The 18,761-nt window shown below is 45.7% G+C and overlaps 1 protein-coding gene across 3 annotated transcripts in view; it reads right to left on the bottom strand.

The window, feature by feature from the left end:
* FAM193A (family with sequence similarity 193 member A) overlaps window positions 1–18,761 on the bottom strand; it is a 116,913-nt gene that overhangs the window by 39,232 nt on the left and 58,920 nt on the right. For 2 of the 3 annotated variants that reach the window (XM_032395466.1, XM_032395467.1), the window contains exons 8-13: window positions 15,971–16,048; window positions 14,341–14,453; window positions 13,968–14,210; window positions 11,408–11,561; window positions 11,112–11,291; window positions 4,153–4,404 (exon numbers count right to left, since the gene is read on the bottom strand). In XM_032395466.1, the coding sequence (XP_032251357.1) occupies window positions 4,153–4,404; window positions 11,112–11,291; window positions 11,408–11,561; window positions 13,968–14,210; window positions 14,341–14,453; window positions 15,971–16,048 (1,020 nt within the window). The remainder of the gene's footprint in view (window positions 1–4,152; window positions 4,405–11,111; window positions 11,292–11,407; window positions 11,562–13,967; window positions 14,211–14,340; window positions 14,454–15,970; window positions 16,049–18,761) is intronic. The other variant, XM_032395468.1, reaches the window with a different exon arrangement.

Below are 18,761 nucleotides of genomic sequence, written 5' to 3'. Positions count from 1 at the left end.
AATTAAAGACCTCCTCAGACAAACACACACTGAGGGAACTCCTCCCCAGCAGACCTGCCCTGCAAGAAACGTGAGGATGTTTTCTTTAGACAGTGGGAAAATGACAGAGGTCAGAAACCTGGATCTGCATGAAAAAAGGAAGGGCGATGGGGAAGGAATGAATGCGAGTCACGTGGACTTATTCCTGACTACTACTAGACCCACAGGATAACCGTGTGCGGTACGAGCAGTAACAAGGTACTGGGGCCACTAATGAACAGACACAGGAGAAGAGCAGCAGCAAGGTCACACTCTGTGAAAAGGTACCCACACTAACATGAAGCAGAACACTGTTATCTGAAGGGGGACTCAGATTAGTTAAAATGCATATTCTAATGCAATTGTTTAAAGTATAACCAATATGCTGAAGACAGGAGATAAAACAGAATCAGAAAACGCTTGATTAAAAGTGGAGAAGGCATGGGCGCCTGGGTGGCTCAGATGGTTAAGCGTCTGCCTTCGGCTCAGGTCATGATCCCGGGGTCCCGGGATCGAGTCCCGCATCGGGCTCCCTGCTAGGCGGGGAGCCTGCTTCTCCCTCTGCCTCTGCCTCTCTCTCTCTCTCTCTCTGACTCTCATGAATAAATAAATAAATAAAAAAACATTTAAAAAAAAAAAAAAAAGTGGAGAAGGCAGAAAAAGGAAGCCTCTGGTAATGAAGAGAAAACAGAACAAAAGTTATTATTAACCTAAACACATCAAAAATCACTTTAAATGTGGCTAGTCTAAATATAAAAATGAAGACAGAAATTGATATTAGACTATATTAAAAAAAACAAGGGGCGCCTGGGGTGGCTCAGTCAGTGAAGCGTCTGCCTTCGGCTCAGGTCATGGTCCCAGGGTCCTGGGATCGAGCCCCACATCGGGCTCCCTGCTCCGCGGGAAGCCTGCTTCTCCCTCTCCCACTCCCCCTGCTTGTGTTCCCTCTCTTGCTGTCTCTCTCTGTCAAATAAATAAATAAAAATCTTAAAAAAAAAAAAAAAAAACAACCCACGCCCCACCTAGAGGTGTCTACAAGAAACCTACTGGGAGTATAAAGACCCCTTTAAGTTAAAAGTAAAGAGATGGAAAAAGAGATGTGGTTCTAGTGCTAACGAAAAGCTGGAGCAGCTGTATTAATTTCAGACACATCAGACCTCAGAGCAAGGAAGATTATCGGCGATAAAGAAGGGCATTCCATAATGATGGAAGGGTCAATGCCCCAGGAATGCATAACAATCCTAAATATGTAAGCACCGAACAACACGGTGCCAAACTACGTGAGACAAAAACTGACAGGACTGCAGGAGGAGGAGGAGAGTCTGCTGTTGAAGCTGGGGTCTCCGACGCCCCTCTGGCAGGAGCGGGCAGGTCCAGCAGCAGGTCAGGAAGGACATCGCTGGACTCAGCAGCACCGTCCGTCACCTGCACATGGCGTACGAGAACAGCCTGCTCCATCCAGCAACAGCAGAACACGCACGTCCTCAAGCTCACCTGGCGCACTCACCAAGACAGACCCCGTTCTGGCCACAAAGCACATGAACACATCCAAAAGAACAAAAGTCACACAATGTCTGCTCTCAGACCATAGTGGAATTACAGTAGACATCAGTAACAAAAAGACAGCTGGGAAATCCCCAAATATTTGCAAATAAAATTCCTTGCCATACAGTTTTAATTTTTGTCTAGCATCTCATTACTGTATCTCTCTCCTGTAACTATTTTTAACTTTCAAATAACTTGTATCTCAACATATAAATTAAATGTATCACTGGTACAAAGCCATTTGAAAACAGAAACGGTCTTCAAGTTATCTAAGTTCAAAAAAATTTTTTTCTATACTATTCATCCCAAGCATTTTAAGTAGTAAATATTTACCCACAATGGCCAGAGTATGAATTAAAAGAATTAGAACTACAATGACATACAGTCTTAAAGGCAACAAATGCCACCTCACCAGAGCAAAAATCCCTGAACACAAACACGGAAGCAGCCGAGCTCCACGTGCACAGCTGCCCCCGGCGTCCAGCACCCAGCTGTGCCTCCCAGCCACATGTGGGGGATCCCACTGAACAAGCCGGCTCTGACGTAACTGAAGACAAGTGTGTGCGTTCTCTAGAAGGGGCTTCTACCAACTCCTATGGAGCTGTGAACACACCACGCATCAGGTACACCATGTAATCACAGTATGCAACTAAGTCAAACTAACTCAAGTAACACAAACTAATTTTGGAAGACCTGGCGAGTAACAGTGCAAGCTTGTCTAGAGAAACAAACATTTTTATACCAGATTCAAATGAAGTATTTTGCCAAATGCATCTCATTTTTCTAAATAAATGTGGCATCTAGGTAATGTATTTTAAATGCATCAGTGGGGCGCCGGGGTGGCTCTGTCAGTTAAGTGTCTGCCTTTGGTTCAAGTCATGATCCCAGGGTCCTGGGATCGAGTCCAGCACTGGGCTCCCTGCTCAGCGGGGAGCCTGCTTCTCCCTCTGCTCTTCCCCCCTGCTCTCTCTCTCTCTTGCAAAAATAAATAAAATCTTAAAAAATAAAATAAAATAAATGCATCAGTGAACAGTCCTGACATCAACAGCAAAGTGACTGAAATAAAAGCTCACTAGCTTGTTCTCTGCAATTGCCTTTCTACCCATGAATCCTCCACATCTATCTACTGGATTAAAGTTTAGAAGGTATTAAATACATAGATTTTATATACAGATGATACTCCCCCAAAATATTTTTCTTCTCCTTTACCCTTTTATGGACTACCTATAATGCCCTGAGAAAAGGCCAAATGTCGGGGGGAAGGGGGGTGGAAATCAGCTTTTAACTGCAGTGTCCCAATAGCCTTTTGTAATAATCAATTTCACTACTTTACTTAAAGATGCTTAGGAACTGATTCTTGAATAGTTTCTACCAGCAAGACATTATAACAACATTCTCTACTCTCTCCTAGAGGTGGCTCCCAGGGAGGAGAAAGCAGTTGTATTCAGAATGGACAGCTTCCCTACCCATACATTCACCCAGAGGGAAAGAGGCTATAGAGACCAGGCAGACCATGAAGATAGCCTGGCTTTGAATACACACTGGAAAAACGCTATTTCAAATCACTCTATTAATAAAGCCATCATTAAATGTCCAAACTGAGCGATATTCAATCTAATAAAATTTAAGCATAAATGTGGGCAGTTTCCAAGTACTTATTGCAATAGAACATGACAAACTGATTCTATTCTATTCTAAATCAGTGGTTAGATGACCCTCCCCAGCAAATAAACAACAAAGCCCACTGATGGGCTATATACACCCCACTTCACAGCAAACGCCCCTTAAGAAAACGTTCCTGTAGTCTGAAAAAGCCCCTTTCATCCCATGTCCTCCTCCCAGTTGAGAATCACCATTTTAAATAATAAATCTGTAGAGTTGGAAAACTAAAAATTTCACTGCAAAGTTTAAGCTACGAAAATATAAGTATGGGGTTCTCTGAGAAGAACTACATAAAAAGCAAACCTTTTCTACATGCTCACTTCTCTGAACAGACTGGTCTGGGAGGCCCTTTCCTTTGTGCCTGGCAGCCGCCTCCCAAAAGCCTGCATGGCGTTGCGGCCTTCTCTCCATTACACTTAGGATTCCTCCTTTCAGCCTGTGCATTTCGGCGAGCCCTTCGTTTTTGTGCTTAGAGAGCGTAATCATTTCAGACACTATAGAGCCCAGCTAGTATCAGAGGACTCGTGCTGTACTCACCACATTTTACCCAGGCAACATTAAGAAAAAGAGCCAGGCCCCAGGAGGCCATGAGGAAAGAAGTGAACTGGTGTCTGGGTGAGCAGAAGGGCTGGGTGTGCAGTTCCCCCAACTACAACCCGTTACACCATCACTTGGAAAACTCTTTATGTTCTAGCTAATTCTGAAGGAGTAAACCATGACTTTCGTGATTGTTTTTACAGCTGTGAAGGTTCAAAATTCTGAGAGCTTAAGATTATGGTAAAAGGAGACATTTGCAGACCTTCCTATCAAGAGTAGACTTGGTCCTATCCAAGTTGCCAATTTATGAATTTTTGTTTGTTACAATATGCACTTCTTATAAGATCTTAGTGGCAGGTGAGCTTCCAGGCCCTCTCTGCCCTGACTTACCTTACTGTGTGTGAAGGGGGGCGCCGTATACAAGGTGGGGTGGATGAGAGGGCGGGGCAGGTGTGGGACCGCCTGCAGAGGCACGTGTCCGTGGATGTGGGGGTAAAGATGCAAAGCAGGGTGGGTGGGCTTCTCTGGGCTCAGGAACTGATGGCCCGGGGGAAGGGCTCCCGCGGTCATTGCTGATGCCGTGAGTCCGGAAGCTTCCTGTTTACAAACATGACATTCACAAGTGTTCGGAGCTTGTTCAGGCTAAAAGAAGAGAAAAAAAAAAGTACCTGCTTATTTAGTGAAACAAAGAATGGTGTGAATTAAACTGAAGTCAGTCACATTCTGCTGAGCAGTTACGTGGCCACTACAAAGAGGACAGGGCTCATGGGACACCTCGAGTTGTCCAGAGCCCTCCCCGTAAAGTACAGAAGGGACTCCAGGAGCCTGGGACAGAGAGAAGAGACGCACACCTCGCTCCCCGGCCAGGTGTCTACCGAGGTGGTAGCCGCACCCATCTGTGCCTGTGCCTGTCTGCGCAGGGACAAGGGGACTGGCAAGGGTGGCAGAGGGGAGGGGGAGCCGGACCGAGGAGGACGGAGCTCTGGCGCGGGCTCTGCGGGGTCACGCAGCTCATGAGCGGTTACATGGAGATGCTGTGAGAGGCACCAGAGACGGGACTCATCGAGGGTGACACGAAGCAGTCAGTGGCTCCTCTCCCTCAAAACAAGGGTAAAACTGAAAGCAACCATTTGAGGATCTGAAAATCAATCAAAGGGAAAAAGCAAATCAAGAAGTATTTATTCATGCCAATCTGCCAGAACATCAGGCAAGAGCAGAGGGGGCCTGGCCTTCCTGCCTGGGACTCTTCCCAGTCCCAACTCCTAGCAGCCCTAAAAACAAACTAAAACAGTATGGAGGTTCCTCAAAACGTTGGAAATAGAGCTACCCTACGACCCAGCAATTGCACTCCTGGGTATTTACCCCAAAGATACAAATGTAGGGATCCGAAGGGGTACGTGCACCCCGATGTTTATAGCAGCAATGTCCACAATAGCCAAACTGTGGAAAGAGCCAAGATGTCCATCAACAGATGAATGGATAAAGAAAAGAAGATATGGTGTACACACACACACACACACACACACACACACACACTGGAATATTATGCAGCCATCAAAAAAAAGAAAGAAATCTTGCCGTTCGCAATGACGTGGATGGAACTAGAGGGTATTATGCTAAGCGAAATAAGTCAGAGAAAGACGTGTATCATATGATCTCACTGACATGAGGAATTTGAGAAACAAGACAGAGGATCATAGGGGAAGGGAGGGAAAAATGAAACAAGACGAAACCAGAGAGGGAGACAAACCATAAGAGACTCTTAATCTCAGGAAACAAACTGAGGGTTGCTGGAGTGGAGGGGGGTGGGAGGGATGGGGTGGCTGGGTGATGGACACTGGGGAGGGTATGTGCTATGGTGAGCGCTGTGAATTGTGTAAGACTGATGAACCACAGACCTGTACCCCTGAAACAAATAATACATTATATGTTAATAATAATAAAAAAGAAATACCATGGCAGACACACACACAAAACAAAACACCACAAAACCCCAAACTAAAAAGACCAAAGAACAGCAGAATTTAAATGGTGCACTAAAAATTTTAATACAAAGTAAAGGAGCAGGGGTGCCTGGGTGGCTCGGTCGTTAAGCGTCTGCCTTCGGCTCAGGTCATGATCCCAGGGTCCTGGGATCGAGCCCCACGTCTGGTTCCCTGCTCCACAGGGAGCCTGATTCTCCCTCTCCCTTTGCCTCTCCCCCTGCTTGTGCTCTTTCTCACTATCTCTGTCACTATCTGTCTCTCTCTATCAAATAAATAAATAAAATCTTTAAAAAAAAAAAAAATAAATAAAGGAGTAAAGGAGGAACAGAGGAACAAAAATCATGAGACCTATGGAAATAGAGAGCAAAGTGCCAGTTGCACATACCATAGCGATCATTACATTAAACCATAAATGAAGCCCTCCAGACAAAAGGCAGAGATCGATCGACAAGACACAAATACAAGACCCAACTAAAGGATTCAAAGACAAATCTTAAATTCAAAGATACAAAGAGGCTGAAATTCAAAGGATGAAAAAATAGATAACATGCATACAGTAATCCTAAGGCAGCAGGAGCGACTCTGTACACGGGATGAAATACTCTTTCTGGATGAGAAGAGCTAGCGGAGAAGCATCTCATAATGACAAAAGAGTCAATACATATCAAGAAGGGGTAACAATAACACACACATACACCTTCAACAACACCGTCCCAAACACATGAATCAAAATCTGGCTGATCTGAAAAGGGAACACACAGTCCAGCAGTGATATGTGAAGACTTCAGTATGTCCCTTGGTAATTTTTAGAACCAGACAAAAAATCAGGAAGGATCCAGGGAACTGGAATGATGCTATAAATTTGACCAAACTTCCATTCACAGGACACTCCATCTAACAAGAGCAGAACACAAATTATTTTCAAGTATATATAGAACATTATCTAGGACAGACCAGATGTTAGGCCACAAAACAGGTCTCAGTAAATTCAGAAGTTCTAAAATCCGTAATCTAAGCTTAGATTCAACAAGCTAGAAAGGGAAGAACAAACCAAACCCAAAGTCTATGGAAAGAAATAATGAAGATCAGAATAGAAATCAAAGAATAAAGAGAGAAACAAAGAAAAAATTAACAAAACCCATTTTTTCTTTTACAAAAATGGACAATTTTTTAGCTAGACTGAGGGTTTAAAAAAAAGTAGACAAAATTACCCAAGTCAGGAATCAACATCACTCCAGACCCTGCAGAATTAAAAGAATCATAAAAGAATACAATAAACAATCTCATGCCATCAAATAAAAAATGTAGATGAAATGGAGGAAAACACATACAATTTTTAAATTCAAGAAGAAATAGAAAATCTGAATAAACCTATAACAAGTAAACAAAATTTCAATTAGTAATTCTGTATCTTCCCACAAGAAAAGACCAGGCCCATGGATTTCACTGGTAAATTCTATCAACTACTAAAGAAATCTCAATTTTAGACAAATTTTTCCAGAAAACAGAGGCAGAATTAACACTTCCCAACTCATTCTACGAGGCCAGTATTACCCTGATATCGAAGCCACAGACTCTACAAGCATGGATAACTACAGAACAGTATCTTTTATTAACACGGATGCAAAAATCCTAACAAAAGATTGCAAACCAATCCGGCAACATATCAAAAGAAAAAAAAAAGTTTATACACCATGACCAAATAGGATTTATCCCAGGAACACAAGGTTGGTTTAACATCCAAGAATCAGGGGCACCAGGGTGGCTCAGCCGGTTAAGCATCCAACTCTTGATCTCAGCTCAGGTCTTGATCTCAGTGTCGTGAGTTCAAGCCCTGAACTGGGCTCCATGCTGGGCATGGAGTCAACTTAAAAAAAAAAAAAAAAAATCCAAGAATCACTTGATGCAACACACTACAGTAAAAGAATGAAGGATGAGAACCACAGGAACATTTTAATAGACACAGAAAAGGCATTTGGAGAACCCAATATACGTTCATGATAAAACTCTGAGGAAATGAGTTGACAGGACTTATTTCCTCAGTATGGTAAGACCATCCATGGCAAACATGCATCATCCTATTCACAGACTGAAGGCTTCCCTCCTGGGACCAGGAGCAAGGCAAAGATGGGTGCTTGTATCGCTTCTCCGCAGGGCTGTGCTGGAGGTTCTAGCTAGCTCAGGCAGGCAAGAATAAGACATTAAAAATATCCAGGTTGTGGGGTGCCTGGGTGGCTCAGTCGTTAAGCGTCTGCCTTCGGCTCAGGTCATGATCCCAGGGTCCTGGGATCGAGCCCTGCATCGGGCTCCCTGCTCAGCGGGAAGCCTGCTTCTCCCTCTCCCACTCCCCCTGCTTGTGTTCCCTCTCTCACTGTGTCTCTCTCTGTCAAATAAATAAATAAAACCTTTAAAAAAAAAAAAAAATATCCAGGTTGAGAAGGAAAAAGTAACACTGTCTTTATTCACAAACAACATGATCTTGCATGTAGAAAATCCAAAGGACTCGAACCAAAAAAAAAAGGGGGGTGGGGGAGAAACCAAAGAACAAACAAGTTTAAGCTGCAGAACGTAAGACAAATATTTGAAAATCAACTGTATTTCTATATATTACCAACAATCAATTGAAAATTGAAATTAGAAAATATCATTTACTACGGAATCAAAAACATCTAATACTTAAGAATGAATTTAAGAAGGAGCGCCTGGGTGGCTCAGTTGGTTAAATGTCTGCCTTAGGCTCAGGTCATGATCTCAGGGTCCTGGGATCGAGTCCCGCATCAGGCTCCCTGCTCAGCGGGGAATCTGCTTCTCCCTTTCCCTCTGCTGCTCCCCCTGCTTGTGCTCTCTCTCTCTCAAATAAATAAAATCTTAAAAAAAAAAAAAAGAATTTAGGAAATATGTTCAAGACCTACTGACTAGAAATTTTTTTAACTGCTGAAAGAAATTAATGATGATTAAAATGGAAAGATACAGCACATTCCTAGGCTGACAGATTCAATTTTGTTAAGACAGTATTTTCCCCAAACTGATCTACATCATCCCACAAAGAAAAAAGTAGGCCCAGAGGAGTTTGCTGGTGAATTCTATCAAGTAAATTCAAGAAATATAATCTCTATCAAAATCCAGGCAGGCTTTTTTGTAGAACAAGCTGATTCTAAAACTTACATGGAAACACAAAGGACTTTGAAAAGCCTGCATAATTTTCAATAAGGCCCACCAAGCTGGGGGGCAGACCCTACCTGCTGTCCAAACTTACTACAGAGCAGGTCACGTACACTATGGGAAAGGACCCAGGCCAAATGAGCAGAGAGTGCAAAGTGCAGACAATAAACACTTGCATTTAGAGCTCTGTGATTTTCAACAAAAGGCTGATGCAATTCAGTAGGAAAAGAGAGGGTCTTGTCAACAAATGGTGCTGGGACAACTGGACGTCTTTTGTAAAAAGATGAATATAGACCCTCACGTCACACCATGAGCAAAAACGGAGTCAAATGAAGCACACCTCAAGTGAGAGCTAAAGTTGTAAATCTTGTAGAAGAAAACAGAGTTTTCTTGGATATGACATCAAAAGCATGATTCATAAAAGGAAAAACCGAGGAACTAGAATTCATCAGAATTAAGAACTTTTGCTTTTCAAAAAATACCATAAAAAACCTAACAGACAGGGGCGCCTGGGTGGTGCAGTCGGTTAAGCATCCGACTCTTGGTTTCGGCTCAGGTCGTGATCTCAGGGTTGTGAGATCGAGCCCCCAGTCAGGCTCTGTGCTCAGCAAGGAGTCAGCTTGGGATTCTCTCTAACTCTCCCTCTGCTCCTCCCCCTGTGTGCATGCGTGCATGTACTTTCTCTCTCTCAAATAAGTAAATAAATAAAATCTTAAAAAAAAAAAAACAAACCACACAACTAATAGACATGCCATAGACCCAGAGAAAATCTCTGCAAATCACATACTTATAAAGGACTTACAACATATAAAAAAGTCTGACACCTCAACAATAAGATGGAATGGGAAATGAAAGGAAGACAAATCTCAAGGGGCTGCCATTTCTCACCAGACTGGCCAAACCCCAGGACTGTGACGTCATCCTCTTCTGGGGGGCAAGGGAGGCCATCACACTCTGACCCAGAGAAGCCACCACTGGTGACCAATCCTAGGAACAGACCTACTAATGTGGGAAAGGTCAGATGTGTAAGGTTGCTCACCGAATAGCATATAGGGAAAACAAAGGGAAGCAAACACAAGTGCCCATCAGCAGGGACTAAAAAGAAAAAGAGAATTCCAGTATGTCCACCTGCTGGCACTCAGAGAGGGCAGCAGACGAGGACAAGGAAGTGTGCTCCGTACAGAATCAGTCAGGATATAAGGGTGAGAGAAAAAGCAAGGGAAACCGAGTGTGCATTAACATAAGCCTTGTCATAGGAAAGGGGAAGAATAAATATTAGCATTTGCATAAACAAACACTGGAAGGACACACTAATAAGGCAGACTGGTTACCTACTGGGACTAGAACTGGGGATGGGTAGGTGCTGGGCAGGGCAGATGGTGAAGGACGCCAGGGCCAGACTTCTCAAGGGAATACCTTTTCATGTCGCCTTTCTTGTTTAACTATGGATCTACACTGCCTGTTAAGGAAAATAATTAGCCAAGCACCCCGACCTTCATTTGTTCTTCCTTTTATTTAAGAACTATGTGAGCGGGGCGCATGGGCGGCTCAGTCTGTTAAGTGTCTGCCTTCGGCTCACATCATGGTCCTGGGGTTCTGGGATTGAGCCCCACGTCGGGCTCCCTGCTCAGGGCAGAGCCTGCTTCTCCCTCTCCCTCTGCCCCCCCTTTCAAGTGCATGCTCTCACTCTTTCAAATAAATAAATAAAATCTTAAAAAAAAAAAAAGAGAACTACGTGAGCATCTATTTATAAAACTAGGAGTCTCTAAGAGAAAACAGTCGCCTCCTGATGTACTCTCACCCTTGGTTAACAGAAAAACAGAGATCCACCAGAAAAAAACCTCCCTTACAAAATCAACCTTTTCTGAAATTTTAACATTCCATTATTTATTAAAAAAACCCTCCCTTTGCTTCTTTACAGACAAAAAATACCTCTACTACAGCTAAATGTCTGGAGCGACTCTGGGGTGCTGCAAAATCAAGACTGTCGAGTGGATTCAAGTGAGAGGAACAAGATGAAAACGGGGTTAGGAATCATGTCTGTGTATTTCATAAGCATGCCTCAATCCTCTCCAGTTCTAATCTTCAGAAGCTATTCAAGATAACGTAATTTTGCATTTAATAATACTCATTTTTAGAGAAAATATACACAAAGAAAGACACCCTTGGCAAAGCACAAAGTTCGGGAGAATGAAATCGTACCTGCTGAGTAGGGTAAGATGGGGGTGGACTGTCCACTTTACTTTCCTCTTTCCTGGGACTGCCATTGCTTAGAGCTACGTCTTGCTTTGGGGCTCCTGGCGGCTCCCCGCTGCTCTCGCCATCCGCCTCCTCATCATCAGCCTCTGAAGAGCTACTGCTGGTACTGCTCACCTGAGGGGACTTTAAAAACAACCTCTGTAATTTGTACTTTTCAAAATGGAAGAATTTTAAAAAATAAGACACCAGAACACCACTTTATACCATTTATTGTCACTATGAAGAAGTCGTGCCCCTACCTCATCTTTCAGAGCCATGTTTTCCCCGCCACCATTCAATTCGCTGTGGATTCCATTCATATTGGCCACCACCTCAGTATCATCGTAGTTACTCAGTGGATAAATATCAGCAAATTTAGCTGACAATGGTGCAACGTCTTCATCATCACTACAACTGAGACAGGCAGAGATGGTCACCAGGAGGCTGTTCACCCGGGGGGGGGGGGGGGACAGTAAGTGAACCACCCACTAAGCACAGACATTTCCTTTACAGACACTGTTCTGGTTTACAAGAGTATTACACTAAGCACCGCGCATACATCGTAACGTCTCTTAGTAACCTGAACACCGGGGGAAAATGCCTGAAAGATTACCATTTGTGCTATTTAGAAAAATGGAAAACAAAACGCCAAAAGAAGAAAAATATCTGGGAAACTGCCAAAATTTAATCGGATTAATTATTATTGCATTTCCATTTGGCTTGAAGTGCCTTGGTATATAACTGTTTGCTGCCATTTCCAAGCAGACACAATTTTTTATTAAAATTAAAGGGGGTACAGAGAACCACCAAAATTTCAGACGTAGCCAGATGAACAAAACTTTAAAGGCACGTAGGTGACAAAATACTAAACGGTTTTTACTACAAGGCCAGATCTCGACAAGTCAGTCATGATCATAATTATCAGCTTTAACAAGACATCTAAACAATGGGCAAATGGAATATTTACTTAAAAAAAAACGGAGGCAAATTTCAAGTCTGTAGCCCACGAAGGCCACTTCAAACATACGCTTTTCTGGTGCATAAAAGGGCAGGCACAGAGTCCCCACATCAGTGCAGACCGTGCAAGGCACGGACCATATGTGGTCACCCCGCTGTGACCATAAACATGCCTCCGAGCCCATCTTCAGCTCCGCATACAATAACTTCCAGAAGGAAAAATCTTATGAACTCGTGATCTCTTGGATTTAGGAGAGTGTACAGAATTGCTAAACTCAGATGTCCTTTCCATTTTTGGAAAAAGAGGGAACACAATATGCTGTAATCTGGAGCTCACCAAAGTTAGCACCCACAGCACCCTCGAGGTGAAGGCTGCTCAGGTCTCCTGAGGCCCAGGGCACCTGAGGTGATGGAACTTGTGGCCTTGGTCAACACTCACACCCACTCCTGAAACATTACCACCACCACGATTCACAGATGAGGAGGCCGAGGTTCAGACATGAAGTGATTAAATCATTTGCTCAATGTAATGAAGGCAAGCCTCATCTCCCCTAGAGCCCATGAAAACTACAGAGCCCTCAGTACAGAGACTCCAGTCGCACGGTTCTCTTTAACCAACTTAGTAATGACACCAAGAAAGAGATAACACAAACCAAGAGATAGCATGACACCACAAGGCAACCGTGGAGGCTTTCAAGTCCTAGCAGTTCATGTTTGGAAGACATTAATCCCAAGCTGCTGAAGGACCCGAGAGAGGTGCAGTGCAACCACAGGCAATCCTTGCCCACAGAGAAAGGTGCCCACAGCCCATTTCCTCCACCACTCGACAGGAGCCCACACCTGACATCGGCAGCTTTTCCAACATAAATTTTTATTAGACCATACTGTTTAATTTCGGTATGTTTTTGTAAGAGGTTGGCAAACAGCTAGCTGGGAAACCCTCAACCCTCCTTCACAGGCTCCCAGAAAGAGCGCAGGGTATCCAGGACTCGAAAGCAGCTCGAGCTCAACAGTCATGGCGTTCAGACCAATCCCTTCGGAATTATTTTGTGTTTTGAGACTGCAAGACTCTGAAGGAAAGCCTCAGAGTCGTCGGGAGAAATCCAGATGGAGGTGGTGAGAAATCTGAGAGTCACTGAGCAGCCCAAGGGCGGGGCAACAATCCCTCCCGCTGGGAACCGTGCTGGTGTCCATCACCTCCATGGGGCTCCCGACACCCGCACACTCTACAATAAGCAAAGTGCAAACCTAAGTTTACCTAAATAAAATAAAAACACACATCCATGTGCAACCCGTCGTCCAGAAGTTAGAGTGGAAAGCCTCAACAGATGACAGGGTCACAACTCTGAAGAAAAGCGGGACCACTCACCTACAGTGTGAATTGGCGACAGCCGCACAGCCACCTCGCTCATACAAAATGTACTTCTAGATAATGTGGGAACACGGAAAACAGAACCTTTCAATCGCTTGCTAAAGTGATCATCTGAGTTTTTAGCAAGACATGGAATAAGCATGAATGCTGAACGGACAATGAGGCGGAATGAACTTCGGGCTGATCACCCTCAAATAAAATGAGGAAACGTGAAGCCAGAACTGAAGAGACACTTCCCTGCATACCAACATGGTTTTTTCTTTACTGGCATTTATAAATTTACCGTATTTTTTTTTTTTTTTCAGATAGTGAAATAGTGTCAAAGTTTGGGTTTACTGATTTTGTATTTTAAAAGTTGCTTAAAAAATGAAGGATCCTTTTTCTTGAAAAGCACTATAATGACATCTGTACTTCTATAGACATCACTGTCCATATTTCTCATTATTGGATTACGTAAATTTCTGAAATCTTATTACAAAGTCACAACTTACAAAGTTGGTGCAGAGCCATTGTCTGTGAGGATGAGTCTGGGATGTTGCTGAATTGTAATGGGAGAGCTGGAACCTGACCCTGAGCTTGCTGAGGACACGCTAGGTGGGCGCATCTCAGAGAGATAGTCGGGAGCAGAATCCACTTGGAGGGGCAGCTGGTGACTGTGGATGTCGCCAGTGACGGGGGGGTCCATGACACCACAAGTGAGGATGTGTGAGAGGCTGCAGTCATCACAAGCACATCTGAGTGGGAATGAAGGACAGTTACCCAGAGAGCCAAGAGAGGTCAGACCATGCTCTGTCAGGGTCAGCGCCTCTCCTGAGGTCGTGGGTCCCACAGGCCCGCTGCGCCCACACGACAGCGCAGGCTCACCTTCTCCTGTAGTTGCAGTTGGGGCAGTCGGGCATGCTCAGCCGGGAGGACAGCATGTGCCTCATGGCGTCTGTGAAGTTGTTCTCACCGGCGACTGCTTTCTTATTGGTCAGCTAGAGGAAATCATCAAGAGAGAGGTTAACTTTGCAAGACATACCCCCAGGCAGGTGGTTCAGCTTCTCAGTCATCATGGTAGCGTGTGCCATGCTCCCTCAGAAGCCAGGGGCCACAGGTTCCTAGAATGGGACACGGCGGGAAGGGGCAGGCCTGAAATGCACAGCAGCTGCAGGCCTGAGCCTCACAAAGGCGAGGGAGCAGTAAGCCCCGGCCGGTGCCTCACCAGCAGACGCCCAGCCTTCACCTGACATCAGCTGTGTGCTCGGTACTCACTAGGGACCAGGAGCGCAGAGCTAAGCCGTGGCCCCCCAGGAGCTCAGACCCTGGACCCGGAACCCATGACGTGGGAGGTGCCCTGGCAGAAAAGCAGCTCAGCAGGGCGCCAGGCCCATGCAGGGCCAAGCACAGGACGTGGTGTTAGTAACTCTGCCAGAGGCAAAGAGGGCATCCAGGTGAGGGGCAGAGCACGGAGCCAGGCATCACTGGAACACCTCCAGAAGGCCTGGCTGACCCTGGGCTGAGCAGGAGGGAGTCCTGGGGGATTTGGGCGGGTGGGGGGGCACCGTGCGTGACAGAATAGCCTGGAGGCACACAGGCCCGCACACACGGAGCTGCAGCACCAGAGTGCCCACGAGTTAAAAGGCATTTGTGACACATGACAGAAGCAGGCAGGTGGGAGGAAGGCCAGCTGGGGAGGACACCCAGTGCAGGAACAAGGACCAACACGTGAAGGGTGCAAATCCAGGAGCTACCTGGAAAGTGGCACCCAAACTTCCAGTCGATAAGGCCAGCATCTGGATTTCAGAGAAGAAACCTACAGACCAGCTCTGGCAATGGGATGGGTGGTGCTAGAAGGGCCATTTGATAGGCTAGAAGCCACGCAGCAAGGGTTGGGGGGTGGGAGCAGGTGAACAAGCCCAGTGTGGGTACCCAGAGGAGACCACAGGAGTGAGCACGTGGGTGTGGGGGCCGAGGCCAAGGGCCACCAATGTCCGAGGAAGGCCGAGGGGGGGCAGAGCTGGCCGGAGAGAAAGTGGGAGATGCCAGCTTATGGAAGAGAATCAAGGGAAGCAAGCTTCCAAAGTCGAGGGCCCTGAGGCCATTGGGGCAAGGCCCCCAGGCAGCCACAGCGGGGTGCAGAGAGGGAGGGAAGAGCCTGTGGGGAAGGAGGGAGTGAGCCGGGTTGTCAGCAGCTACACTGGGCCCGTGTGGGGAGGCCTGTGAATTGGGCCTGAGAGGAACGGGCCGGCTCCAAGCTCCGTGACTTCACGGCACCAGCTGCCTCTGATGAGACCAGACAGCAGGGACTTGGGTGGCTGTGGGCTGGCGTGGGTCACTCGGTAAATGGGATTTTCCTTGAGGAGTACAGAAAAGAAGGAAATGGGATAAGGGAGATAGCTGATCTAGGATTAACAACACTCTCAGGAGCAGACCCACAGTGTGGCCTTGAAATGGTGGTGTTTCTCCCTGAGCGGCGCTCCTGGGCTGGCGAGCAGCCTCCCCACAGCCTCACCTGCTCTTCAATGAATCGCCTCTGTTTGAAAAGCTCCCAGTCCTCCGTCAGCATGCGCTGTTTCGTTTTCATTGTCATCTAGGAAGGAGAGCAAACAACAAAACCTTAGTGCCAGCAAGAGCCAGCCAGGCGTCTTCAAGGAGAGATTTCAGAAACCGTGCACGTGAGAAACTCCCCCCTGCAGACTGGGGAAGGCACGACACAGACCCGAGGCCCTGGCGCTCCACCTCTTTCCCGGGCTCTGCTCTCGTGGGAAACAAGGAGGAGCTCACATTTAAAAAAGAAGTGAAGATCCCGGAGCTGAATCTGTCACTGCAATCAGCGAGCATTCAGCCTGTACTGAATGCCCATTATGTGCCCTGCCTGTGCCAGAGATAAAAACCTGAAGATGCGCGACTCTGAGCCCGAAGAGCCCCGAGCAGCCTGAGCTGGCGTGGACGGTCACGCCACGCCTGCGGAGCCAGGCCCACAGGGGCAGACTGGGTACGACTCCACCCCCAAGGGCCCCAGGCAGAGTCAAATGCACAGAGACAGCAGGTGGACGGGGGAGCCAGGGGCTGGGGGACGAGGGTCAGTGGGGGAAGGTGGAGGGCGGAGGCATGCGCCACAATGGGAACAAACTTGCTACCATTGAACTGGACCCTTAGAAATGGTTAAAATGGTATGTTTTCTGTTATGTGTATTTTACCACAATTAAAAAAGAAACCAAACTGAGAGGAATAGGGAATTAAGAATGGGCTCAAGGTACAGTTTTACTGGGGTGGGGGAGGCTATGAAATGATTAAATCTTGATGTTTATCTACATGTGTTCTTGTAGTTACTGAAAACTTAAGAATAACAAGAGAAATATGGGATATGTATCTTCCAAATTATTAAAACAAAAAAAGGGGAGCGGGACATATTTAATCCCACAGGCAAGAAAGTACTAAATAAACCCTCCAAAACAAGAGTAATTTCAAAAAATAAATTCATGCATTTGAAAAAAAAATGTACACAGTTTAAACTATGAGAGAAAAAATCCAAGTTGAAATGACAGTCCACAGAAATCATGGACAACGAAGCCCCACAAGTTAGATTATATAAGAGGTACTCAACACGTAGAAGAAAACGTATAGGCTTCAGTGACCTTATGAGACAAAACAGAGCAAAAGACTGAAAAGTATGTGTTCCACGTGAGAAGCCAAAGAAACAAAACAAAATGAGCAGGAAGAAATTAAAGTAAAAGCAGAAATTACTGGGAAAATAAAGAAGCAAATATGCTCAATAAACCCCAAAACACTGGTTCTCCAGAGCCCCTCCCAGGCTGACCAAGGGAAGAAAAGACCCCACGGAAAAAGTGGGCATGAGACAGGACAGGCACAGGCAGAGGGGGTTTCCTTTAAACCCCAGGACGAAGTGTGTGGACAATGTAGACTTTCATCTCCACAGAAACGCTGTGAGCAGGGGGTTCACGGGCTAGTCTGCTGGGCCCGCCCAACGCGTTTTAATAGCTGAGTCAACATTAAAAAGCTCTTGAGATTTCGCCGAACAGCCCAGACTTTGGCTTCTGTGGACCTCTCTGTAGCTCTGAGGCACTCTGCCCTTCGCTGCCCTCCTGGCCGAGGGCAGGGCATTTCTCCTTTTGGTGCACACGGTGCTCTCTTGGCAAAGTGGGCCAGGGAGGCAGGCCAGGGGAGCACAGCAGCTCTCCCGCAGCCACCGCTCCCCCCACTTTGATGGCTCCCCTCTGAGCACAAGCTCGTCATCCATTGTCTACACCATGTGGACAATCTCCTAGGCAAACATCAATTTGTGGAACTCCCTCAAGAAGGAGAAACCCCAAAACAGAAGCAAAGTGCAATGTGAATTGAAAAGATGGTACAAGACCCATAGTCCTCGTTCCTCCTCCCTGCAAAAATAAATCACGCCCCAGGTTTTAGGATGGGTTCTATCAAACCCTTTATGGAACAGAAAATTTAAACTATTCCTGAAAATTAAAAAAAAACATGGGAAGTTTCTCAATGCATTCTATGGGACTAGCATAACTTTCATACAAAACAGACAAGGCCTCAAAGACAAACACTCAATGATGCCTCAGGATACAAACCCAAAAATCCTAAATAAAATATTAGCTACTTAAATCTAATAATGGGTTAACAGAATATAGATCATAACCTAGTAGGCTTTAATCCCAGGAAAGTAAGCATGTCTCACCATATAATCAAACTCAATACCTATTCCTGTTTACAAAAATCATAAGTTAAATAAGCTAGAAAAAAAGAAACTTCCTTTGCTAAAAACTCCCCAGTACTCAGGGGAGGCATGTGACTTCAGGGAAGCATGCACAGCCGTCCCCGTGAAGCCAGGGCAACAAACGGTGCCACCAGCTACGCTCATTCGTGACGAGCTGAAGGCTCTAACTGAAGCCAAACAAACTGCAGATGCCAGAGGAGGTGAGACAAAACTATTACTCGTAGGAGACGTGGCTTCTAGAAACTTCGAGGCAGCTGACCCAGAAACTTCTGCAGCATCATTAAGGGCACTGGGTGGAATGCCAACAGCCAGACGGCCCCGACCCCAGAAGCCCCAGGTATAAACCTGATGAGATTCGCACAAACTATAAAACCATCAGACAGAACAGAAAACACGACCTAAACACAGAAATGTGCACCATCTTCTGGGATGGGAAGACTCAATGCTGGTGCGAGCGTCCCCTTTATGTCATGTATGTCTGCCGCTTTCAGGAAAAACATTTTCCTCTTACAAGCAGCAATTACTGTCACACGTTTAAAAAATGATTTTGGAGTGGGGT

The sequence above is a fragment of the Phoca vitulina genome, unplaced genomic scaffold (assembly GCF_004348235.1).
Source record: "Phoca vitulina isolate PV1807 unplaced genomic scaffold, GSC_HSeal_1.0 scaffold85, whole genome shotgun sequence".
Lineage (NCBI taxonomy): Eukaryota > Metazoa > Chordata > Mammalia > Carnivora > Phocidae > Phoca > Phoca vitulina.
The sequence above is the reverse complement of the archived record's forward strand: the minus strand, read 5'-3'. Positions and strand labels throughout refer to the sequence as shown.